The 25603-nt window shown below is 43.4% G+C and overlaps 1 protein-coding gene across 4 annotated transcripts in view; it reads right to left on the bottom strand.

Moving 5' to 3' along the window:
- Positions 1-2612: 2612 nt before the first annotated feature.
- TIPARP (TCDD inducible poly(ADP-ribose) polymerase) overlaps positions 2613-25603 on the bottom strand; it is a 68584-nt gene continuing 45593 nt past the window's right edge. For 2 of the 4 annotated variants that reach the window (XM_006123471.4, XM_006123472.4), the window contains exons 3-6: positions 21828-21996; positions 19263-19444; positions 6125-6400; positions 2614-5779 (exon numbers count right to left, since the gene is read on the bottom strand). In XM_006123471.4, the coding sequence (XP_006123533.1) occupies positions 5332-5779; positions 6125-6400; positions 19263-19444; positions 21828-21996 (1075 nt within the window). In that variant the 3' untranslated portion in view covers positions 2614-5331. Of the gene's footprint in view, positions 5780-6124; positions 6401-19262; positions 19445-21827; positions 21997-25603 lie in introns of all 4 variants that reach the window. The other 2 variants (XM_075937757.1, XM_006123473.4) reach the window with 2 other exon arrangements.

The raw sequence follows: 25603 nt of genomic DNA, 5'->3' as shown, positions 1-25603 counted from the left end.
TGAGAGGCCTACAGTCCTAAAATCCCACTCAGAGTTAATAGCCCCCCATCCATTGTAACTGGCAATTGCCATCTTCATGTAGTTTTTGTAAAGGATTTCAAAGAAGCTGCCAGCTGAGACAGTAGTAAGAGGAGAGAGTGCAGGGTTCCCACTGAGTATCAGCCTCCACATGTCACGTTTTCATTTCCACAGGGAACCTGACTGGAAGTTTGTTTCTTGCTGCCCTTGAGAAGCATTTGAAAATATACTCCAGAAACTCTATTGACAAGGGAGGTGGGGTAGTGGAATTCACCCAATGGGGAAGAAGGCATGAGGTCTCGAGACAAGATACCTACAGAAGTGAAAAAGCCTTAACTCTGAGATTTTGTCTCTGAAGGAAAGTTCTACCATTTTAATTATACCTTGCAACTCATAAAGCTCATGCCATAATAAAATTGTTAGTCTTTAAGGTGCCACCAGACTTTTTGTTGTTTATACTGGACTAGTTAAACTGAGCATTATATTGGTATAACCTTCTCTATGGACACTCAGTTCAGAAAGAGTGGCTTTTTTGGTTTTACTTAATCCCCTTCCAAAGTGACATCCCATGATTTCAAATAGGTCCCTTCCAAAGTGACATAGGAAAAAGGTTTAAAAAAGCACTCCCATACTAAGCATGCCAGAGGGAGCAAGACCCATTTCAATTCATACTAAGGTAACCTTCCCCTATAAACAAGTCCCCACCCCAGCCAGGTAGCATGTCTCAGTATATTTGTACAGAAGTGAAATCCTTACCTGGGTCTTTGAGAAGCAGCACCTAGCAGCAATATCTTTCCCTTATCTCTTCCGTCTGTGAAAAGCCCCTCCCTAATTGGCTTTTAGGCCAAACAAACATTGCTGCCTATGATCCCCATGCAATCAGAGCCATGCAAGAAAGTAGCTGTGCCTAGTTAACCCTGTCTGGTGTCCTTCCATTCCTCCAGCTGCACATGTGGCTATGGCTTTACTCACCCCAGAGGCCATTTTCTTGATTTCCCAAGAGGTCTCCATACCCCCATAACAAACCTGGAACCAGCTGACCCTTATTTCCCCCTTTAATACTTCCATCCCAAGTAAAGAGGGCTGGATCTTGCTTTATCTGGCACTTATTAAAGCTGTGCCGTGAGTCAGCCAGCAAATCTACACAAGGTCCTGGAACAGTGAGACTGTGGTAAGAACTTTAAGTGACAACAACCATGATTATTTGCTGTATCAGCCACATGCAAATAAGATAGACCCTTCCTCCTGCTTTGCATATGTATTAAGGGTCCTAAGCATACAAGGTGCACCATGCATGCTCTATTGCAGACTGCCTCCAGGACAGAGGGAAATGTTCAGGTTGGAAGAGTGGTGAGTGGCTTTACTACTACCAAATGACTCGTACAGTCAAAAACTCAGTGGGGCAGAGGGTGTTGTGCTGCAATGAGTAATATTAGTGATTTGATACTTCAGAGTAAGGACTTTGCTATGTGGAGCTTCAACTCCAAAGTTCAATGCCCTTCTGGTGAACCAAACTGTGTAATTTGAGTGCATTGTTATGCTGCTAGGGCAGCTACGTAGGTGTTGACTCTGTGGGTGCTCTGGGGCTCAGGCACCCAGGGAAAATAATACTGGGTGCTCATCATTTATCAGTCCTGTGGCTGCTGATCAGCTGTTTGATCAGTGGGAAGCACCAGTGGGAGAGTAAAGAGCAGCAGGCTGGTAGGGAACCTTAGGGTCAAGAAGAGGCAGAGCTAGAGTAGGACTGTGAGGGAGGGAGGGATGGAATGGGGGGCAGAGCCACAGGGCAGAGCATCCTGTGGGCAGCGGGGGTGAGAGCATGCAGTGTGGTTGATAGAGGGAATCTTGTGTCTCAGACTTACTGGCTCCCCAAGGAGAATGTGGAAGTGGAGAAGAATATTGCATGGCAGTAAAGGAACAATTCCAAAGATTCTTGATGAGACTCCATGGCAACATAAGGTCTCCAGAGCCTGCTTCTCCTTCTCATGCCAATGGGAATCAGGAGAACTTCCATTTAGATCAGTGGCCTTACATAAGTGCCCTATGAACCCAAGACGTACTCTTGGGCCATGTCTATATTAGCAGAAGAGGTGTTTTTACATGATAGCCAACACTTTGTAAGATCTGACTGTAGACAGGGCAAGTTGCAGTTTACTTCAATGTAGCTGATTGAGGTGAATACTCAAGGGCTGTGTCTAGACTGGCAAGTTTTTCTGCAAAAGCAGCTGCTTTTGTGGAAAAACTTGCCAGCTGTCTCCACTGGCCGCTTGAATTTCCGCAAGAACACTGACTTCCTACTGTCTGAAATCAGTGCTTCTTGTGCAAAAGGGCCAGTGTAGACAGCTCAGATTTGTTTTGTGCAAAAAATGCCATTTTCGCAAGCAGGGCTTTTTTGCGCAAAAGTACGTCTAGATTGGCATGGATGCTTTTCCGCAAAACGTGCTTTTGCGGAAAAGCATCCATGCCAATCTAGACACTCTTTTCCGCAAATGCTTTGCAGAAATTTATGCCAGCCTAGACGTAGCCAAGGGGTCCACCTCAATCATCGGTATCAAGGGAAAACTATGACTGTTAACTATGTAGAATCTAACATAGTTATCTCCTTGTAAAATCACTTAAAACACTAGTGTAAACAGGGCTTGCAAAAAAAAATTCATTGTGTCCTTGAAGCATTTATCAACTGCACTACTGAAATGAGACTGAGCTAAACGCTGTGATAGTAGTGTATGCAGAAACTCTGAAAAATACATTCATTGTTCAGCTGCTGGCAGGAAGTGGAATATCTTGTGGAATTCTAGTGCTGTAGAACGTGTTCCCTTTTGTATCACAACAGCATCTCCTGAGTCACTCAGGTGAAATTAGTAGACTAGAGCCTGCTCTACCCTAGACCAGGCAGGTCAGTTTAAGCTATGCCTTTCACCTGTGCAAAATGTGTAGCTAGATTTGGCTTACCTTAAGTCGAGCTGCTTCACCGTCTACAAATGTTCCCATCTGCTTCCCTTACACCTCACAGAATAAGGAGTACAGGATTCCAGCGTGGGCTTCCCTCAGAGTTCTATTTGGGAGTCTACACTAGACCTGCTAAATCAGACACTAGAAAATCGACCTCCAGAGCGTCGATCTTCTCTGTAGTGTAGACATACCTCAGGATACCTACATAGTTAGAAAATTTGGAAGGGGATATAATTGCTCTTTCAGTTTTTATGGATTTTTAATACTAATCTAGGAATTACTGCAATTCTATTACCATTGGCATAGAGAATGTTTTTTTTCTTCCTTAGTTCATCTATTTAAAATAAAAATAATTCCCTGATCCTGCAATGACATCTGTGTGAGCAAATCCCTGCATTGTGTGGAGCTTAGTTGAAGCCAATAGGGCTCTGCTTATGCAGATGCAGATCAGGTTAACAGAAGGTACCATTATGATTATCTAGTCCGATGTCTGGCATAACTCAGGCGCTAGTCTCTCATCCAGTGATTTCTGTATCAAATGTCTATTTGGGCTACAGCATAAATTTTAGACAGATTTAAACACTTCTAGTGATAAAAGAATCCACCATGGAACTAGACAAGTTGTTCCAATGGTTAATTACCTTGACTGTTAAAAAATTGCACTGCATTCTTAGTCTGACTTTGTCTAGCCTCAGCTTCTGTTCGCTGAATGTTATGTTTGTTAGCTTGAACTACTACTATCAAGAATTTGCTACCCATGTAATTACTTGTACATCATTATCAAGTCACTCTTTACCCTTCTCTTGTATAAGAAACAGATGAAATCTCTCACTATAAGGCAGGTTTTTTCCAGACCTCAAATTATGCTCGCTCTTTTCTGAACCTTTTCCAATTTTTTAACATGCTTTATGAGATGCGGACACAAGACTTGGACTCACTAAAATAACACACAGAGCCAATGCCATCTTCCTACTCCTACTTGATACTCCCCAGCTTATCCATGAGGATCATGTTTTCCCTCATAGTTACCGTGTCATATGGGAGCTCATATACAGATGGTAATATAGCATCTGCCCTAATTCCTTTTCCATTTAGCTACATTCCTGGATATTCTTGTGTCTCTTGTAATTATGACCTGCTTTCTTTGTCCCTACATGTATGACTCTGCATTTGGCTGCTGAAATGCACATTGTTCATGAAAGCCTATTTGGTCTGCATAATTGACTAGCCCTATCATTATTTATCACTGTTAGCTTTTGTGTTCTCTGCAAATTTTACCATCAATGATTTTATATTTTCTTCCAGATCATTGCAAAAGATATCAAATGGCACTGAGCCAAGCACAGATCCCTGAGGCCTCAGTAGAAATACTCCATAAGATAAGTACTCCACATTTACAATTACCATTTAAAAAGTTAGTTTAGCTCTCTTCAAAAAATGAATGAGGTCCACGTGAAATTGTCCAACTCACAGATCTTAGTCAGAATGTCACACAGGACTCTCAAATGCCTCCAAAGTCTAAATATATTAAGTCAACAGGCGTCTTTACTAACCAAACTTGTAATATCATAAAAATTACATCACGTTTGCTAGACAAGATCTATTTTCCATGAGATATTTAGCCCTGCCTTAAGTGCACGGGACGGGACTAGAAGACCTCTCAAGGTCACTTCCAGTTCTACAGTTCTATGCAAATTATGTTGATTTGCATTAATTATACTATCATCCATTAACTCTTTATGGACTCTACAGCCTTTCTATAATTTTGCCCAGGATCTATGTTAGTTAATGGAACTATATTTAATTGTGGGTCATCTCAGTTAAGTTCATAGCATTAGCTTTTATTCAGTCCTTAAGAATTTCCTTAATGTTTTAAAAATTAACAGTCAACATTAGTAGTTCATAGGGCAACCGAGCTGTTTCTTTCAATACTCTTGGTTGCAAGTGATCTTGCTCTTGCATTTAAATAGATTTTTTTTAAGATTTCAGTATCAGGGAATAAGCATTTTTCAAGACAACTATGAACCAATACACCCATAAGCATAATCACAAAACAATTTAAATAATTTGACCCACAATTTTTTAAACATGAATATTTACTAACATAAATAAACAGGGTTTTATAACAAAAGGCACAGATTTTCAACTATAAACAATGGGAAAATATTAACAATTTGCACATACATAATCAAACAGCAAGTGCACAACTGGTCTTCAGAATTTTTTTTTATATTTTTAAGCCCTCCTCCAAGCCACTAACTTTATATCAGTTCAGCAAAGTCCATGTTTTTTTCACAAAAACTACTACAAATGTCAGATAAGAGTTCATTATACTGAATAATTTAGCAGTATGGAGGATTTTCAAATGGAAACAGTGTTACTAACTTCTTCATACTGAATAACAAAATAAGGGTAGCTCTGGTCGTCATTAAAAATGACAAAAATCTGAGGTTCAAAATAATTGTCTACACAAGAGTCATAAAGGTCACTGGTGATGCTGCCAGGGTTCACAGGTGGAGGTCTCCTCATTGTATGATTGCCCACGGTGTATCTTCCTGTCAGTACTTTAGCCAAAAACATGTAATGCACTCCTTTGGGTGACCTTTTGGAAAAGTTATGAGAGTAGCTCGCCTTCCTGGCAAAGTAACTGCCTTGTCCAAACATGGTAGCATGCTTTCCACAGACTCGTGGATCAAAGTTGTGCTTGCAGATTCCATCCACTACATCCTGGGAGGTACCATGGAACAGGTGCCTTTCATTCATTATTCTGTCAAGCCCTGTCATTTTTTTAGACATGTATTCCTTTTTCCTGGAATAGAAAAAGAGAGAAGGTGAATTTTCAGTGCACATCTCTGGATAAAAGTTTCTCCATATGCTAGTGTTATCTTGAAAGTTAGAACCATAAAAAGGAAAATGAGAACTTCAATGTTAAATGCAGCATATAATCTTCTTATACAAGAATTTTCAGGAAATATGTACACCAAGTGTAATTATTCAATTTAAAGCTGAAATTTAAAGAGGCGATTTTAGGAAATTTGTGTATTGTTTAACAATCAGATTATATTTCATGACCAATACCATCATTTCTTTTTTATTTCAGAAGGCAAGTTTTCCAATGTAATGTAAGAAAAAAAGGCTTTTCATATGGACTCACCTTTTATATTTCTCCCAGAGAAACTGGTTTTGCACTCTCTGTATTTTCAAAACTCTATATTTGGTCTCTGGCACAGTCTTGTGAAACAGATTGTAAATGGTTCTGTAGCTTTTATCTTCCTTAGAAACAGGCACTTGGATGAAGTCCTGAGCTGGATCCATGCTAATCCAAGTTTCAGGATAAAGGTTTGGAGAGGTAATAGTAGTCGGAGATAAGACTTGTGAAGAGGCTGATTCAGCAGATGGAGTAGATATTGGAGGATTGCCACCCAGAGTCCTAGTTTGTGAAGGAGAATGAATTTGCATTAAAAAAAAATCAGAACTAAGACTTTCAAACTATGATTATTTAGTTGCCAAGGTTCTGTGGCCTGCAATGTGCAGGAGGTCAGACTACAAATTCATGATGACCCTTCTGACCTTAAAGTCTATGAGAATCTCAAATTATTTGCTGCTTTACAGCTATACAGCAATGCCGTAATTTATATAGTTCAAATACTCGTTTAAGAAGTCTGTTTAGTCCCATGATGTGTCCTGCATACATTCAAACCAATGCCAAAACTCTTCTCCTGAGAACAGCATTAGTTCACTAAGGGGAAAAAAATCTCTGTGCAAATACTGCTGGTGGAAACCTATTATTAGCATCGTCCTCAACTAGGTTTCTAATTTACAGAGAAACCCAGAATGAGTTGCTATGCTAGGCAGATAGTTTTTCCTAAAGCTCTCGTTCAGACAGAACACTACCAAATGGAATTATTTTACAGACTCTGACTCATTAACCCTTTCCACTGAACAATCAACATACAAAATAAGAACAAAACATTTTGACAACAGGCCTCCATCAGTGTTCCCTCTAATTTTTTATACCCCTGTGCACAAAACTTTCATTATATGCACCTATGGCGGAGCTGTATCACATAACAAAAGTCATCCTGCACACAGACAGTATGTGGCAGGGGTAGGGACAAGGAGTTAGGGTTCGGCTCTAAATGGGGGCTCTGGGCTAGGGCAAGTAGCTGGGGGGTGAGGATTCTGGCTGGGGGTGTGGGCTCTGGAGTAGGGATGTAAAAGTCTGTTTAATTAGTTCGTTTAAACATTAAGTTTAACCAATTAACAGATTAAACTGGGGATGAGGGATGATGCAGCCCCTCCTCCCCCGCCTGACATGACTAAGCTGGAGCTGCCCCACTGCTGCAGTCCGAAGCTGCTCCAGTTGGTCTGGAGTATCCCTGCCAGCGGTGTGCCACAGGCCCGCTGCAGAAAAACTCCAGCTGGGCAGGAGCATTCCCTGCCCATAGTGCGCCCCATGGGGGCCAGAGGGTGCAGGGGGCTGCTCCAGCCCCACTGGTTAACCATTAACATCCCTACTCTGGAGTGGAGCTGTGGAGTAGGGCCAAGGAATTCGGCATACAGGAGAAGGCTACAGTTGAGGCAGGGGTGGGGAAGAGCTCTGGGGTGCAGAAGTGGGAGAGGGCTCTGGGGTGGACTTGAGAATGAGGGCTTTAGGGTGCAGGAAGGGGCTCCAGGCTGGGATTGGGGCTGAGAAATTTGGAATATAGGAAGGGGCTGCAGTTGAGGCAGTGAGCTGGGGGCTTTGAATGGTTTGAGGGCTCTGGAGTGGGCCCAGGGATGAGGGGTTTAGGATGCAAGAGGGGGCTCCAGGTTTGGTGAGAAGCTCAGGACTGGTGCAGGAAGAGGTACAGGCTCTGGGCTGGGAGTGTGGGCTTTGGGGTGGGGAATGAGTGGTTTGGGGTGCAGGAGGTGTCTCCAGATTTGAGGGGGCTCAGGTTGGGGTAAAAAGGGGGGGGTTGGGCTTACCTGGGCAGCAGTGCTAAGGCTTGGTGCCTGCCTGGCCTGGAGCACCATGCTGCACCCTGGAAGCTGCAAACAGATCTAGCTCCTGGGAGTTGGGGGAGAATGAGGCTCTGCGGCGTACGATGCGCGCGCTCTCACCCACAAGCACTGCTCCCCCCAGCTCCCGTGGGCTGGCAACTGGCCAAAGGGAGTGCGGAGATGATGCTCAGGATGGGAGCAGCACATGGAGCCCCCTTCCAGTCTAGAAGCCAGACCTACTGCTAGCTGCTTCCTCACTGGCTTCAGCACGGAATTGCCCCAGCTGCAGCAGCTCCATGCTGGGACCAGTGGGGAAGGTCCCTCTCCCAAAGCCATGGCATCTTTAGGGCTCGGGGAGAGGCCTCTCTTCCTGCAGCAGCCCTGAGCCCTGCGTAAAAATCAATAGTCTGGGTGTGACCGTATGGCCACGCAGCTTAGTGGTCTCTTAGGTGTCCATACTGCCTTAGAACAGTGCAGGCATGCATGACTTACAATCCTGGATAAATACTGCGAAAACATAATTAATATCACAAGAGACAGCTAAATTTTAATGTTGCATGTTATTATTATAATGCTGTCCTGAGAAGCTCTCCAGAATTAGCTTTTATTTCCATGGGCCAGAGCATATCTGCACTTGTTTATTTTCATATTTTGGACCAGCCTCTGTTTGCGGGAAGTGCTGCCAGGTAAAAGCTGACATGTAGGAAGGAGCAGCAATGCTGCTGTCTGTAATGGCTGTGGCAGCAAAGGACCATGCATGCCTGAGGAAGGGAAAACAAGTTTTTGCTACACATACAATTGGCATGATTTTTAAAATGCACAAAAATAAATACTAAGGGTGAAGTTCTGGCCTGGCAAAAGTCCATGGGAACTTTGCCAGTGATTTCACTGGAGCCGAGATTTCACCCATAATGAATAATTCCAGTTCTGAAGCATGTTTCAGGTACATTTAAGACTTGCTAAGTTTAGATCACTTGCGTAGCATCTGGCTTATATTCCTCTGACCTGAACATGCAAGCCTTATTCAACTGAATTTTGCTTGCTTGCTTGAGTGTCCATGATCGAATAAGGCTATATAGAGTCAGATTCTATGAACTTCAGGTTTTCAGGTGATGTAAATAGGTGTAGCTCCACTGAAATCAATGTAATCTCTTGACCTGAATGTATTTTACAGTTTCTTCACTCAGTCACTGGGAAAGAAGAAAGGAAATTGATATGGACACTTTCCTCTCCTTTCGAGGGCCAAGCTATGGCAAAGGTGATCAGTAAAAGAGTAGTCATGAGTGAGCAAATACCACTTGGCCAACGTCAAATTATGAAATCACCAATCTCTGATCTAGGGCTTTCTGGCACACACAATACACCTGGGTATCAAGCAGTGGTGCTCATATTAAATATACCCTTAAAGTTACCAGGTCACTTATATTTTACAAATCGTATCCCTACCGAAAAAGGGAAATCTATGTTCTCTGGCTTGGAGGAAAGAGGGTCAAGACAACTTTCTGTTTATCAATTACTACATTAGGTGACCTCTTTTGTCTATACCTCAGGCCCAGTCCTGCCTGCCTTACTTATATAAGTAGCTGAGTTTAAGTCAGTGAAACTCAATGGATGGGAAATGCAAGCAAGATTTAGTTCCTTATGCCATCTTTGGGGGGGAAAAAAAAAGCTTACTATTGCACTATGTCTAACAAAGAATGTGCTGAAAACAACACTGTTTGCAGCCAATTTCCTTTGGTTAAAGTATGGTTCTAGTTTAAAAGTGATTGTGTAAAACTGGCAATTTCTTACCCCAACAGCCTGCTCTGCCTGTGTATTCAGAGACTCTTTAACTGACTTAATTTATATTTCTCCTGCTTTTCACAGCAGAGCCAACTCAACTACGGGAAAGGGAGCTGGATTCTATTCTTGTTCTGCTGATAATGCACGAACTGTCAACTAAATTCTGATTGCAGAATCTTTATTGATGGTGAGGCATAAGCCAGAAAGAATCCAATGTGACTTTCTGATTAAAGGTTGAACTTATAAGGCTAAAAACAGTTTAAAAAAAAAACTGTTTATTTTAAAAAACTTCTCAGATTTAATGTGGGTCTCTGGGAAACAAAACTTTTCGGAGTAGAAAAGGGGTGGGGAAAAGGGCCTCTGCGGGCCGAATCCGGCCCGCCAAGTGGGTGGATCCGGCCCACAGAAGACCTGCCACTCTCCCGTCCCCAGGCCAATTAGAGCCTGGGAGCACGCAAAGCCTCCTCCCGCCCTGCCAGAAGCATGTGGTACTTTGAAGGGCTGAGCATGCTGCTTGCAAGGCAGGGGTAGAGCGGAGGACGCTTCGCATGCTCCCCTGTCCCTATTTTGCCTAGGGGCAGAGGAGTGTGGGAAGTCTCCTCCCATGCCAGGAGTATGGGGAACTTTTGGGGGGGGGGGGGAGCAAAAGCACTCCCTCACCTCCAGACCAATTGTCTGGGGGTGGGGAACCTGGAAGTATCTTGGTCTCGCCCCTTCCAGTGTGGCCTGGGGCCACTTCAAAAATTTCCAAAGTGGCCCTCAGAAAAAAATGACTGCCCACCCCTGGAGTAGAACTACACTTAAATCTTTCTCCTTACAGAGATTTCATCTGCTATACCAGTGGCCCCCAACCTTTTGGGGCTGCTGGGCATGGGGCTGCTCACGGGGCAAGGGCTGGACCAGATCATTCGGCGGGCGCACATAAATGCCCCGGCGGGCACCATGGCACCCACGGGCACTGCGTTGGGGACCACTGGTGCTTTACAATGCTGAAACACAGAACTGCTAGCCAAACTCTGATCTCCGTTGCAGCCCTATAAAAACACAACTCCATTGACTTCACCTGTGGATTTTTTTATATCAGTTTAAGAGAGCTCAGAATTTAGCTCACTATGTTAATAGTTTAAAGGAAACCTGGAGGATGAATTCTGAAGTAATTGTTTCTGATATTACTAGGGCCCTACCAAATTCATGGTTCAGTTTGGCCAATTTCATGGTCATGGAGGCTTGGGGAAGGGGAGAAGGTCTTAAAATTGGTCAATTTCATGATTTCAGGCTTTTACATCTAAAATTGCATGGTACTGTCATCAGATAAAGAAATAGATCTCAAGATGGGTAAAGAAAACTTAAGTCACACCATTCTGTCTGACAAGAAACTGCTTATCAATACTTGAGGTTGTGGAATCCTCATTCTATGATCATTGTCATTACACTTTCCCTATTGTTTGACTGTGAGATCTGTGTCTGGTTGGTAACTGTTTCTGTCTGATGTATAATTAATTTTGCTAGGTGTAAATCAATTAAGGTGGTGGGGTATGATTGGTTAGTAAAATTATACTAAAATAATTGGTTAAGGTATAGCTAAGCAGGACTCAGGTTTCATTATATAAACTAGGGTCCAAGAAGGAGACCAGGAAGAAGACTGGAAGTAGCAGAAGCAGAAGGAAAGAAGCAAAAGGCCAGAAGAAGACAAAAGGGAGACAAACACCAAGAAGGGGGAAGACCTGGAAGAACAACTCACCTCCAAGACACAGCCTAAGATAAGAGCTGCCAGGATTCTCCTGCACAACCATGACGTGCAGCAATTAAGATCCAGAGAGACTGATATTGCCTGGCCAACAGGGGAAGTCTGCCTGTACCAGGATTGGTGAGCATAACACTGTGTGCTTAGCATGTGTATTCTGCTTGTTTGGGAACTGTCAATAAATAGAGTATAAGGATATTACTTTGTGAGGCTCTTTCCATGGCTAAAGATCCTGCAAAACCTACAGGAAGCTATGCCCTAGGAATTGGGCAAGGGTGGGTGTGTAAATTAACAGGGTGCACCTTGAGCCCTAGGAACTGGATAAAGGTGTGTGTGGAAGGGATAGAGAAATCTGTGTGGGTAACAGTTTGGTCACTTTCATGGTCATGGAGACTTAAAATTGGCCAATTTCATGATTTCAGACTTTTACATCTAAAATTTAACAGCACTGTATCTGTGGAGGTTCTGATATAAAATGGGATGGGGGAGGGCCTTCAGGATTTCCATACGGCAAAGCCCAGCTCTGAAGGCAGCAACAGAAGTGTTTCCTGCGCTAGAAGAGGCTCCCACAGGCAGAGGTGGATGCGGTCTCCCCAGTGCTGTTAGGAAGGACTCAAACAGGGGCTAGTCAGACTGAGGGCGAGTGGTGGATTAATGCATGACCCCAGAGCTCCTGGACAACTTAAAAAATGGGTTCCTCAGCCCTTGCAGAAGCCATTGGGTGGAAGCCCTGAGCCTAAGCAGGCACACTGGGAGCTGAAGGCTTGAGCTCGGGAGCCCTGAGTTCCAGCAAGCCTGAAGCCCCAATCCAGGCACTCCAAGCCCCAGCTGAAGCCACAGGTGGATGGGGAGAAGAAGAAGCCTGAAGCTCAGTCAGGAGCTGTGGGGGGTAAAAGCCAAGAGCTGGCATCCCCTCTGAACCCAGGCAGGAGCTGCTGGGGGGAACTGCAGAGGAGAGGCGAGAAATGGGGAGGGCAGCATAGAATCATAGAACACTAGAATTGGAAGGGACCTCAAAAGGTCATCAAGTCCAGTCCTCTGCCCTCATGGCAGGACCTAGTACTGTCTAGACCAGTGTTTCCCAAATGGTGCTCTGCAGAACCCCAGGGTTCCATGAGGAGCCGGCACTCCCACACCCCCTCTGAAAGAGAGACGGCTAGCCAACTTCTTAAAGAAACAGCACACTTGTTTCCCCTTCCTCCCTGGCGAAGCAGAGGCGTAGCGAGGCGGGGGCAAAGGGGAACAATTGCTCCCGGCCGGCATACTAGAAGGGTGCTGGACAGGGGTGACCCACAGTGGGGAGGGAAGCACTTCCCCTTCCCAAAGGAGCCGGCATGTGCTGCCTAAACAGCTGGGGCTGTGGCACCTGGCAACTTAGTTCTGTGGCCTTTCTGCGCGGAGGGGTGGGTGGGGGGGGGGGGGGGGAGGTCAGGAGACCCCGGGGCTGCGCAGCTCCAACTGCATCTGGCATTGCAGAAGTAAGTTGCTGGGGTGCAACAGCTCCTGCTGTTCAAGCAGCATGTGCGCCAGCTGTTTGGGAAAGGGAAATACAGTTGCACATTTCCTGGAACCTAGAGGTGTTGCAGGATTGCCAGGTACTAGTCCCAGCTGCCCCTGCCCCCACCAGCACCCTGCCACCCACCCCAGTGCCCAGCAGGACCATGTCCCTGACCCCAGCACCCTCTCCCAGCCCCAGGAGCACCCTGTCCCCTGCCCCCACCAGCACAGTTGGGACCACATAGTGAGGCTTGCGGGTTTTGGAGTTGGTTTTTTTTTTTTTTTTTTTTTTTTTTTTGGCATCTCACTTGTGTGGCCCCAACTGACTTTTCTGTGGGTCATTGATCCTTGACTCAAAACAGGTTCCCCGCCCCTCTCATAAATAAAGACAATGCTAAAAACCATTTGAGTTTGACATATTTTATTTCAAAGTGAAACCTGGACAACAAGCCCCCACCTGGGACCAAACCCCCATCTCACTGCAGCATTGTGCATCATAACACTTCTGCACCACCTGACCCCAAATCTGAGCCTATCATACACTGGAACCCGCTGTCCTGAGCCTCTTACATCCTCAAGCTCCTGCATCCCCCCATCCTCAGTCTTCTGCCACAACACTCCTGCACCACCCCCACATCACAAATCTGTGTCCTGAGCCCATGATACTCACAGCCTCCTTGCCCTGAGCCCCTCACATATCCAACCTAAACTCCTGCACCCTCACATCCACAAGCCTGTGGCTTGCTCAGCACCCCAACCTTCCACCTGAGCCCAACACTCTCCAGCCTGGAACCCCCTCCCCGAGCCAGCATCCCCCTCTCCTGTATCCAAATTCCCTCCCAGAGCTTGTACTTCTCACCCCTTCCTACACCCAAATCCCTCATTCGTACTCCACAGCCCACACCTCCTGTCTCAACCCAGTGAGAGTGTATAAGGGCTGGGGACAGCAAGTGATGGAGAGGAGGGGAACAGAGAGAATAGGGCCTCAAGGAAGAGATGGGGTCTTGGGGAAGGAATGTGATTTTTCATGCACTGATGGGACCTTCAAAGCTGAAAAGGGTTCCATAGCCAAATAAAATTGGGAAACACTGGTCTAGACCATCCCTGATAGACATTTATCTAACCTACTCTTAAATATCTCCACAGATGGAGATTCCACAACCACTTAGGAACTTTTTCTTAATGGCCAATCTAAACCTCTCTTGCTGCAGTTTAAGCCCACTGCTTCTTGCTCTATCCTCAGAGTCCAGAGGTAGAACAAGTTTTCTCCCTCCTCCTTGTGACACCCTTTTAGATATCTGAAAATAGCTATCATGTCCCCTCTCAATCTTCTCTTTTGCAAATTAAACAAGCCCAATTTAGGGGGAGGGATAGCTCAGTGGTTTGAGCATTAGCCTGCTAAACCCAGGGTTGTGAGTTCAATTCTTGCAGAGGCCATTTAGAGATTTGGGGCAAAAATGTGTCAGGGATGGTACTTGGTCCTGCTATGAAGGCAGGGGACTGGACCTTTCAAGGTCCCTTCCAGTTCTAGGAGACAAGCAATCTCCATCAATTTATATTTTTTCAGTCTTCCTTCATAGGTCACATTCTCTAGACCTTTAATCATTCTTGTTGCTCTTCTCTGGACCTTCTCCAAATCTTTCTTGAAATCTGGCACCCAGAACTGGACACAATACTCCAACTGAGGCCTAATCAGCACAGAGTAGAGCGGAAGAATGACTTCTCGTGTCTTGCTCAGAACACACCCATTAATGCATCCTAGAATCATATTGGCTTTTTTTGCAACAGCATCACACTGTTAACTCATTTAGTTTGTGGTCCACTAACTCCTAGACCCCTTTCTGCCGTACTCCTTCCCAGACAGTCACTTCCTATTCTGTATGTGTGAAACTGATTGTTCCTTCCTAAGTGGAGCACTTTGCATTTGTCCTTATTAAACTTCATCCTGTTTACCCCAGACCAGGTCTCCAATTTGTCCAGATCATGTTGAATTATGCCCCTATCCTCCACAGCAGTTGCAACCCCTCCAAGCTTGGTATCATCTGCAAACTTAAGTGTACTCTTTATGCTGATATCAAAATAAAAGCTCAATCATAGTGAGCTCAAACAGGGGGGAGGGAACAGTGCGGAAGGGAACAGAAGCCCTAAGTGCCCAGAGCTCTGGCAGGAAGGGAGAAGCAGCAGCAATCGTAGAGTCCTGATCCAAGGTATGAAACAGAAGGGAGGGAAGGGGAAGGGAAACCTGAGCTGGGCAGAAGCTGCAGAGGCTGAAGGCCCCAAGCCCCACCTGGAGTCCAGGGTCCCCCCAGCTCCTGCAGGAACTGCTGGGGAAAGCAGGGAAAGGAAGCAACCCCAGAGTCATGGTGGAAGCTACAGGTGGCATTAGCCACGCCCAGTGCAGATACCTGGAGCCTGTGCAGAAGCCTGAAGACCAGCTCCCTCCCTGTGAAATTCGTAAGGCCCTAGATATTACAATGGTTTATTGTCTTTTTGCTCCTAAAGTGAAAAGATCAGCTGGAAAAAAAGTTAACAGTGAGTGTACACCCTGCAATGAAACTTTTGTGGGGAAAAGTGTCCACTTTTGGCACTAAAAAACTTCCATTCCTATGAGACACTCTTTTCTCCCTGGCCCCTTTACTGTGGATGAAGAGCCAGTGTAGACACCGCTGCTTGTTTTGTCAATAGAACTGGCTTCTGTCAGTATCCCCTAATGCCTGCCCTGGTGGCTCTGCTCAGTGTTTTGATCTGTCCTGCAGGCATGCACCCCTTCCCTTTCAAAGCCTGGGAAGTATCTGAAAGCAAATTGTTGGACTGCTCCTGTTCTGCCCTGCACTACAAACTGGACGGCAGACAGAGTGCTGCTGCAGGGGGAAGGTTGAAGAGACTGCTGTGGTACTTTGACATTCCTCAGCACAGAGAGCTCACAGAGCTACTCAACATGCCACTCCCAGCAGCTGAGAAGGCTGTGGGAGAACTTGGGAGGGAATCCCACAACATTGCACTGTAAGATACATACCCACAGTGCACTGTTCACATTGTCAATGATGATGCCCCAAATGTGGACATGATCTGTCGACAGAGGGAGTAAGTGTGAACACTCTTTGGCAATTTTTGATTTGTTAACTTCTGAGTGTTGACAAAACTTGGTAGTGCAGACAACGTCTTAATATATATTGTTCCTTTATTTTGACAAGTGTAAATTAATTGTAAGCATTTGTGTAACATGAAAAGCCATTAAAAAGTCAACATTTGTCGACCATTATCAGGCATTTACCACAACTCCTATATTGTGTATCCTACACTAAACTTCGGATCCTAGCCTCTTATTTTAGGTATAAGAAAAAGTGGCAATTACTGTTTGTATCTGGTGGCAAATGTTGACTTTTTAAATGACATTCACTGTACTTAATAGTGAACTAATACTGTACTATAGAATATTTTGTAAGTTATAAAGTCCGAATAGTAAGATTCTCTACAACATATTGTTATTTTCTGCTAATCAGTAGTGTATGATCACTAGTTTATTTGTGAGAATTATCAGGTCTCTGGGCTACTGCATTAAGAATAAAGGAAGTTTATGGCAGGACAGTGGAAATTTTTACCATGAATCTATTAAAGTCACTGGGAGCTGAAGAGGCTCAGCACCTTTCAGGATCAGACCCTTAAACTGTAATAAAACATTACTTAGGCATAAAGGAAGACACCTAATGCCTTCATTTTCACCGAGATTAGAATCAGAAGTGTTATAATTAGAAGTCTATGTTTTTACATATATACTCCTTTTTTCCAATATTGTTAGTTCTTGGTTTTCCCCACAGAAGACTATAACTGAAAATGTTTCCAAACAATTACTTGGTTCAAAGCCATGAACCAATTAAATTTCACCTCACAATTATGATACTATAACAATTCAGCGAACTAATGAGCATTCTAGCCCTAATACAGCAGTTAAATCTTCTTTGATTGGCCCAGCATGACAAGCTGCCAGTCAGACAAATGACTTCCATCCTTTTGCTCAGAGGACAATATGTTCCTAACTATTGGACTCTGACAATGTTTCCAGCTGTGCTGATGAGATCACAAAAATGGCATTTTTATGTATTCTAATCAAAAAGAACTACAATGCAACACTTTTCTCATTTGGGTGAACAAGTTCACCCCCAATGCATAGAATTATATAACAAGGCAAGCTTCATCTCTAATCGTTCTTCAAAATGATCAAGTGTTTTTGAACATTTGTTTTTTATGAAGCAGAGCTGTTGGCTTGGTGATCACTTGAGAGAGAGAGAGAGAAAGAAAAAAGAAATGTGGACAACAGTTTGGCAATCTTCAAGTATATCTGTACTTCTCAATGTTCAGAAGCCCAATGAACAACTGTAAATTACGTCCTAAAAAAACCACAAGCACCCTTTTGTGGGAAGGAGCCCCCTCAGATGTTAATCATCCTGCAAGATGTTAAGTGCATTAATGCCAGGATTGCGAAAGCGATGGCTGGTATGACACTCTCTGTAAGCTGGGAGCCTGGAGAGAAGAAGGAATTCTGTCCCAGGAGGGATTAGGGTGACGTTAGTTTCATCTGAATATGGATATGGTGCGCCAGTCAGAAGGTCTGGAGTTCAGATACACACCCAAATGTCTGTCCAAACTGCTGGCAGTCCCAAACTCCTAAGTGCCTCAACATTCCATCCCACCACAGACTTTTCCTCATGACAGCAGGCCTGTCCTCCCTAACTTTCACCCACTCTCAAAATCAGACACCAAGTGCCTTTCCACTCTTTGCCTCGACCCCTTCTGCTTGCACTACAATTCATGGATTAGCTGAGGCCGGGAGATAAAGGAGGAGCAGTTAGCTACAGGTTGGCTCTCCACACTACTACCTCGTAAGTAGCAGGAAGCTGAGAGCCCCCAGGCCTCAGTAGAAGTAGGGAGTTCATAATATAAGCAATGTAATTTCTGGTGACAATTCTGAAAGTACTAGACCAAATCCTACCTTGAATTACAACCGACATTCTAATATTCCAAGGTTTGCAGCACGCACAAGGTAGAATTCTAAGACTGATCCCATTTGGGTAGCTAATCAACACCACAAGCGACCAGAAATTAGTATCTAGTCTCCCAAACAAGATTGTGCCTGAGCGCAGAAAGGATGAAGGAACTGGGGAGAGTGGAAGGCTCCTTATGGTTTTTACCAAATGCATGCATCTGTGTACTACTGAAGGTTAGATTTTGAGTACAGGATAGAAATGAGATTCAAGGAAAGAAAATGGCTACTCACAAAAGCAATAAGTTAAATATAGACCCAGTTTCTATAACGTCCCCTACACTTGGTGGCCAGCATTTTGTCTTACACATCATTATAAATGACAGACTTGCTAACACAGCATTCAGCCATTACTGGGCAGAACTCCCAGAGATTTCAATACACTGGGAATTTAAGAGGTTTGTATTCAACTACAGTAGGGTTGTGCCCTGTAGGCTCTCACTCTAAAATGTCAAGCCAGAAAAGGCCATTAAGTGTTGGCATGCCATTTCCCTGCTCCACTGATCATAGAACACAATATTCCAGGATCAATAAATCAATATGTTCCAGAGACATGCTTGAACTAAAACCTCAGCTTAAAACATGTGGAAACAACGTAATGCACATTGAGCTCTGGAATTCATAGTTCAGGCTGATTTCTTCTGTGGACAATGCAGTTACTTTTCAGTGAACATCTCCAGTCTATGCCCAAAGAAATCTATAACATGTATGAGGAAGTCAGAGAAAAGAACTCTAAACATAATGCTAGTGTTATTCTTTCGTTCCTCTTCTAAACTGCTGAGCAGTTTACCTGTGAGCTGTTAAATAGTTGCAGGGTTTTACCACAGAGGTGGTAGAGGGTGATGTGGTTCTGCGACATGTTTATAAATCCACTGGTGAAGTGTGCAAAGCTTTGGGATAATTTTAATTGATACACCAATGGTACTGCTTCAGGAAAGCCCTTAAACATAAGCTTAACTTAAGATACACTTAAATACCTTTCCTCTATAAGACAGAATCAGGGCCCATTTTCATATATAAAAAGTAAGTATCAATAATTCAGAAATCCTACTAGATTGAGTACCAGAGTACTTGATTGAGTTCATTTGCCTGCAGTAAATAATACTGGACAAACCTATTATTTCTAGATTTTCCTAGCCAGTAAAGGAAAATTCCCCGTCATGTCTTAAAGAAGGTAATATTTGTCAAAAGACCTTTAAAAAAGTACCCTTTAACAGTAAAATGTCTACACCCTTGGATACCTACTGTAAGAATGGCATCAGCACAACACATGAGCGAAGAAGAGGTCTCCTCTTGATTTCTCTTCGGAAACATGCATTTTGTTGGAAGCCATCTTTGATGTTCAAGATATACTGATTGTGCCAGGTAACAAACCGAACCTCTTTCAGACCCCGACAGTTGGCTTCTTCTATCAGTTGTACAACAGGCTGTTTAAGAAAGAAAGGAAAAAAAGTTATGATAAATTAATGCAAAAAAATTAATGTTGCTTCAATCGTCAACAGTTTTTTGTAAAAGGTTTTTAACAGCTCAACTACACAGCTAAATGTTTACATGGGTATTTGTCTTATCACATTAATCTCAAATGTCTACTTCAGAAGTACTAATAAAATGGAGAATTACACTTAATATAATGATTTACATATTCATTCTGTTCATTTGCATTTAGACTGTTCTTCATTCAAGTATCTCAAAATTATTGACAAATATTAAATAAGTCACACTATACTCCTGTGTGTGAGGGGAAATAATAGCATCCATATTTTACACATGGATAAACTGAGGCACAGAAGTGACTTCCTGAAGCCAATACAGCAAATCACAAATAAAGACAAAAATCGAACACAGAAATCTCACCATTAGCCAATTTTTTTTCCTTTCCAAAGTGAGTTTTCAGAACAATGAACAAGTCCAAATGAAAAGAGCTTTCCTTTAAGGATAGATCTCTGTAACATACTCTGTCACCTCATAAGATCAGTTTCTCAGGGACTAACCACATTCACTTGAAACTAGCATGTGTTAATTTGCTCTTAAATGTGATAGTGCCTATTAGTCAGCATCTACACTTAAAATGTTATCAAGTCATTTCTGGAACAAAAGTTCAGCAGAGCACAGTTCTCATTTGATTATTGTCTCTGCTGGCTGTGTGCAATATCGATTCTATTCGACAGTCACCCTCATATTTAAGTAATTTCTACATATCCGTGGCTGTTTGTAAAGGAGCAATTGGAGACTAATGTACAGAAACCTTATAAACCTTTGTGTAGCAAAATGCAATAATGTTCTCTTTAATCTGGTGACACTCTTGGAACTAACTAGTTTCATTCTCTGATGCCAGAGGATTTTGGAAACATTGCTCCTGAGCCCAAAGACTCTCAAAAAGAGAAAAACATTACAGAGATTTAATGGTTCTGTTTTACTAAAAGTGTCTTTAGATTGTGATTCTCTACTTCTGTATTTTTACAGGAACAAGTCTAAGCCAAGTACAAGCTGAAAATAAATTGAATCCTATAATACCAGCCTGTATTCAGCCACTCTGCAGGTATATAAGGGAAAGAGGATACACAAGAGTTGTTGTGTTGCCTGAATGGGAGCTGTGCTCTGCATGTGGGAGAACTCTGAGAAGGATTTTGCTTCCTTGAGGCACAGTCCTTGGAAAAACAAAGGGTACATCCAGAATACAGGCATTGTCGACAAAGGCTAGACTACAGCCAGTTCTGTTGACAAAGCAAGCCGCTTCGTTGACAGAGAGTCTGGACGCTCTCTTTTGAAAAAGCACAGTGTGGATGCAATCGCGCCTTCTGTCGACAGAACTCTGTTGACAAAAGGCGTTATTCCTCGTAGAATGAGCTTTACCGCCATTGACAAAACTGCCGCGTTCTGTCAACTTACTGTCAACAGACTTGGCGGTTGTGTATACACAGGTATAGTTTTGTCGACAAAAGTCCACTTTTGTCGACAAAACCCTGTAGTCTAGACACACCCAAAGATTCCTGTGGCACCTTAAAGATACATCTGACAAAGTGGATTCCAGCACACAAAAGCTTATGCCCAAGTATATTTGTTAATCTTTAAGATGCCACAGAATTCCTCATTTTGCTGAAACAGGGTAACACAGTTGCCCCTCTAAAACTAGCGTTTCTTGGCATGCCAACCTGGGGAATGAGGCTCCATGCTGACCCAATGCAGGTGCCCCATGGCAAGATTAAACACGTCCGGTGAAATTCAATACCCTGCCCCACTTTACTAAGACCAAATCTGAGTTTGAGCAGGGGGAACTATGTGGAGACTGGGGCTGGGCAAAACTAAAATACACCGCTAACTATCAGTAGGGGTTAAGTAGTCACATAGCTACCATTCTAACCTCTCACTATAGAAGTTGATGAAACCAATGGGAAGCACCTTCACAACACTTTGGTCAATGATTACGGCCAATGACAGAATTACTGGCCACGTCCCTGTTCCTTCCCTGTCACCAGCCACAGCCTCTGCACTTTGCAGAAGGACTGTGGAGTTCTGCAGTTCTGGAAGCTTTCTTTTGCCATAAGATGCAGGGTGAATTTTGACCACAGAGAAACAAAATCTTTGCTTATTATGCATCAATAAATTTGCAGTGGAAATAAAACTATCCAGCTCCCTGCAAGCAAAGAGTATTGGCTCTCTGAGAAAGGACACATTAAGTATTTATACAGATACTACATTTGTTTGGGGAAAGAGATCAAGGAGGATGGATACCCAACTCCACCTGAGCAGGTGTTTCTGGTATAGTTTTGGGGTTTGGTTCAAAATCAGTGTATATAATGTTTCAGATACCTCTGAGTACTCTCTCCAGCCAAAGTGGTCCCTGCAGAAGTATTTCCAGACTGTGTAGTAGTTGGAATTGGAACTGGGGCAGGATGGCGTGGACAGCCTCCGCAGTTGGTCAAACTCAATCGTTTCATACAAATTCATAACATTCAGATCTACCAAAAACTCATGTCCCCTGGAAAGAATAAGAAAAACAAAGAATTCTCAATTTTTAATCCATCCAAGAACACTTTGGGTAGAGGGGGTTGGAAACAGTGCTATTACAACTTGTCTCAACTGCACCATGCTTAACCATTACTAGCAAGCTAAAGTGAAATCTAAGCACTCCGCATTGAATTCTGTACTCATACCACACAAAACTGCATGGACTTCCGCAGAGCTCCATGGGATCTAGGTGGACATAATCTATTTACAGCTAGATTATGACAAAACATGGCTGTATACAGTGTGGAACTGTGCTATCTTGGGGCTGCAGGTATGTGTCAGAAAGTTCTAGAATACCAGGTTGCATATCTATTACTCCATATTTTAGGATGCTGCAGGACAGTTCACTCTGGCTGGTCAATGTGGAGGAAGAGTATTGGAGCTACAACCCCACCTTCTCTCCACCCACTTTGTAGAAAGTGCTAGGAAGAAGCTGTCACTGCACTCAACCTCCTATTGTAGGATGATTTGTGCTTAGAGAACAGAAGAGGGAAAGGTCTTCTTTCTCCAACATACACAAAGGCTATGGGCAATCTAACCTTAATATATTTATTAGGACACTGGTGAAGTAATACTGTATAAGCACAAAAAGAAAATAAATCTATCTAGTACAGAGAGATATGGAAAGATCAATATATGCATCCTTGACATTTGTGGCATACTATCTAAGGAAGTATATCACACAACCCTGTTTGATGAAGCAGCCAAATACTATTCAAAAGGTTATTCTTGAGAAAGTTAGTGCTTCAGGGGAGAAGCGGAAATGTAAATGTCTCCAGATGAGGAGCATCTGCTGCTAATCCATCGGAGAGTTCAATTATCTTTCATCATATGTGCGGCAGAAAAGAACTGGCATCATATGAAAAGAAAAACTGATTTCACTATTATGAAGCTTACCCAGAGAAATATTTGCTTTTTGTTCTGCTAGCTGTACTGCCGCTACAAAATCAACACTCGAACATGCAACTTTATATAAAAAGTAATTTGGTGCTTTCAGAAGTGTATGAGAGAAAATTGATATTACCAATCAAGAGTCTGAGCCTATAGTTTCTCTCTCAAGGAAAAATATGGCTGTTATGCTGATGCAGGAGTCATGTTTAAATGTCGCGTCAGTATGGGGGGTTTCAGTCAAAATTGCTTTTAACACCATTTGACTGGCTATTGTTGAGGGAGTTAGAGCAAAATATTCTTTTACATATTGATTAAGCAAACAACCTCACCAGCCAGCCAAACTGTTTGAAACTAATTTCAGGGGAACAGCAAAGGTGATCTTGACCCTCAACATTTTAAACTGATCCAAGCTAAACATTCTGTAATTTGATGGTGTTTGGATTTGTGTTAAAAAAGGCCATTCATATGTCTTTAAGTCCCATCTCCAATTGAAGCTACATGTACATAGTTCCCAAGTACAGTTCTTATGCCAATAAAAAGAGAGTGTATGAGAGTTTTCTTGCAAGACTACAGAATGGGGCCAAAGTAGTGATTTATGAAATTATCAACTTCACCCTTCATTGATAATAGCCTTCAAAGACCTTAAAATATTCCATAATGTTACTGAAAGTGTTATGGTTTATTTCAGGGCTGGGCAAAATCCGGCCTGGGGGTCCTGGCCCACGAAGCCTCTGGATCTGGCCTGTGGACCATCCTGCCGGGACCCTCAGGCACACAGCTGCCACAGGTTTAAAGAGCAGTCCAGCAACTCTCTGCTCTGGAGGGAGGAGGAGGCTTCATGTGATCTCCCTGCCCTCAGCCTAATCCTCAGCTCTTATTGGCTGGAAAGAACCAGCCAATAGGAGCTAAGAGATTGGCCTGGGGGATGGGAGCAGTGCAAGCCTCTCCCCCTCCAGGAGCTGAGAGCCACATGGTGGGAGCACCCTGCAGCTCTAAGTGATCTGGGGCTGCAGCAGGCAGGGAGCCCAGCCAGCCTTGGGGGTGCTGGCCAGGAGATGCTTAAATAAGCACCTCCCAGCCAGAGCCTGCCTCTGGAACCCCTGCCCTCCCACACTCCAACTTCCTCCCACAGGCCCATCCAAACCCTCTGCACGCCTCTGCTCCAGGTCATAACCCTCTCCCAGGCTCTGAACCCCCTTCCCCAGGCCATAATCCTCTCCTGCACCCAAACCCCTACCAGACCCTGCACCCCAATCCTCTGACCCAGGTCACAATTCCCTCCTTCACCTAAACTCCCTCTTAGACCTCACAATCTCCTGCACCCCAGTCCCCTTAACCCCATGCACCTTTCTATACCCAGCCTCCATCCTGGACCCCACATCTCCTCCACAAAAAAGTGCAGCCCTTGATCACTTTTCAAAATCTTGGAGTGACCCCCCTCCACCAGAAATTATTGCCCACTCTGGTTTATTTACATAAGATATTTAAGGCACAGATGTGAATAGCTAAATTTTCAGTCATGGGCTGAACTATTAGATGATTATTCATGCTGAACATCACGTTACTTCTTGCATGAGTATATCACAACCTAGCCCTTACCCATTACAAAGACAGCTTCCCCAATTATCACCTCTAATATCATTAGCTCACAGACATTTACCTCCCGCCTCCCCCCCCCCCCCCCACATTCCTCTTCTGTTCTGAAATTTGATTTGTCCTTTTCATATGTGTTCACTTTTTTTTTTAAATTGTATCCTTTGGTATATATGGTTGTGACAATTTTCTTCCACTATTTGATCTGAGGAAGTGAGTCTGGCCCACGAAAGATCACCACCTAATAAACCATCTTGTTAGTCTTTAAAGTGCTACATAGTCCTGTCTTTTGTTTTAGCCCCTAGGATGTAAGCTTTTATGGGCAGGAGATGACTTAGCTATGCTCTGTAAAGCGCAGTATACATTTTTGCTGAGGAATTTTACCCATCCTCTCTAGGGAGCTTCATCTCTGTGTATAGGGTTTTAGGGGAGGAGGCAGGGCCGGGTGTTTAAATAATAGAATATTTCTTCTTTGACAATCTGCATATTAAACTTAAAAAAAACCAACACATAGTCTGGTAGCACTTTAAAGACTAACAAAACATGTAGATGGTATCATGAGCTTTCATGGGCACAGCCCATTTCTTCAGATGACCAGTGGCATATTTTCAAGGTAGTTTGAGAAGAGAAGTTCATTAGAGCCCTGGCAACAAATCACAACATTTGCTACTTTGAAAACAGGATTCCATTTTCTATACACAGTCATAAAATTAATTTACAGCAAGTCTCCATATTATTAGCCAATAAATAAAATGAATAAATAATAAAATCAGGTAACTCAAAAACTGCTGCTTAGTAGTCAACCAAGAAATACTTCCAAGATCAGTGGTTTATTAGCAAATGGATGTTTAAACCTGGCCATTCAAAGGAACTAATGATTCCACAGGACCACTGATCACAGTACAAAGAGAGGGCTTTGTGAGAGTGAAACATACATAAGGCACATCTATATCTGTCTCTGTAAAATAATCAATTCCTGACAGGCCTGCACAAAGCTGCTAACACAGAATCACTCCACTCTTACAAGAAGAATCAGATTTCTTTATAGGGATGTAAAATTTAGATTATTTGGCTAATTTATATATATTTATATA

Source organism: Pelodiscus sinensis, chromosome 10 (assembly GCF_049634645.1).
Source record: "Pelodiscus sinensis isolate JC-2024 chromosome 10, ASM4963464v1, whole genome shotgun sequence".
Taxonomy (NCBI): domain Eukaryota; kingdom Metazoa; phylum Chordata; order Testudines; family Trionychidae; genus Pelodiscus; species Pelodiscus sinensis.
Note: the sequence above shows the minus strand (reverse complement) of the source record. Positions and strands in the feature narration are given on the sequence as shown.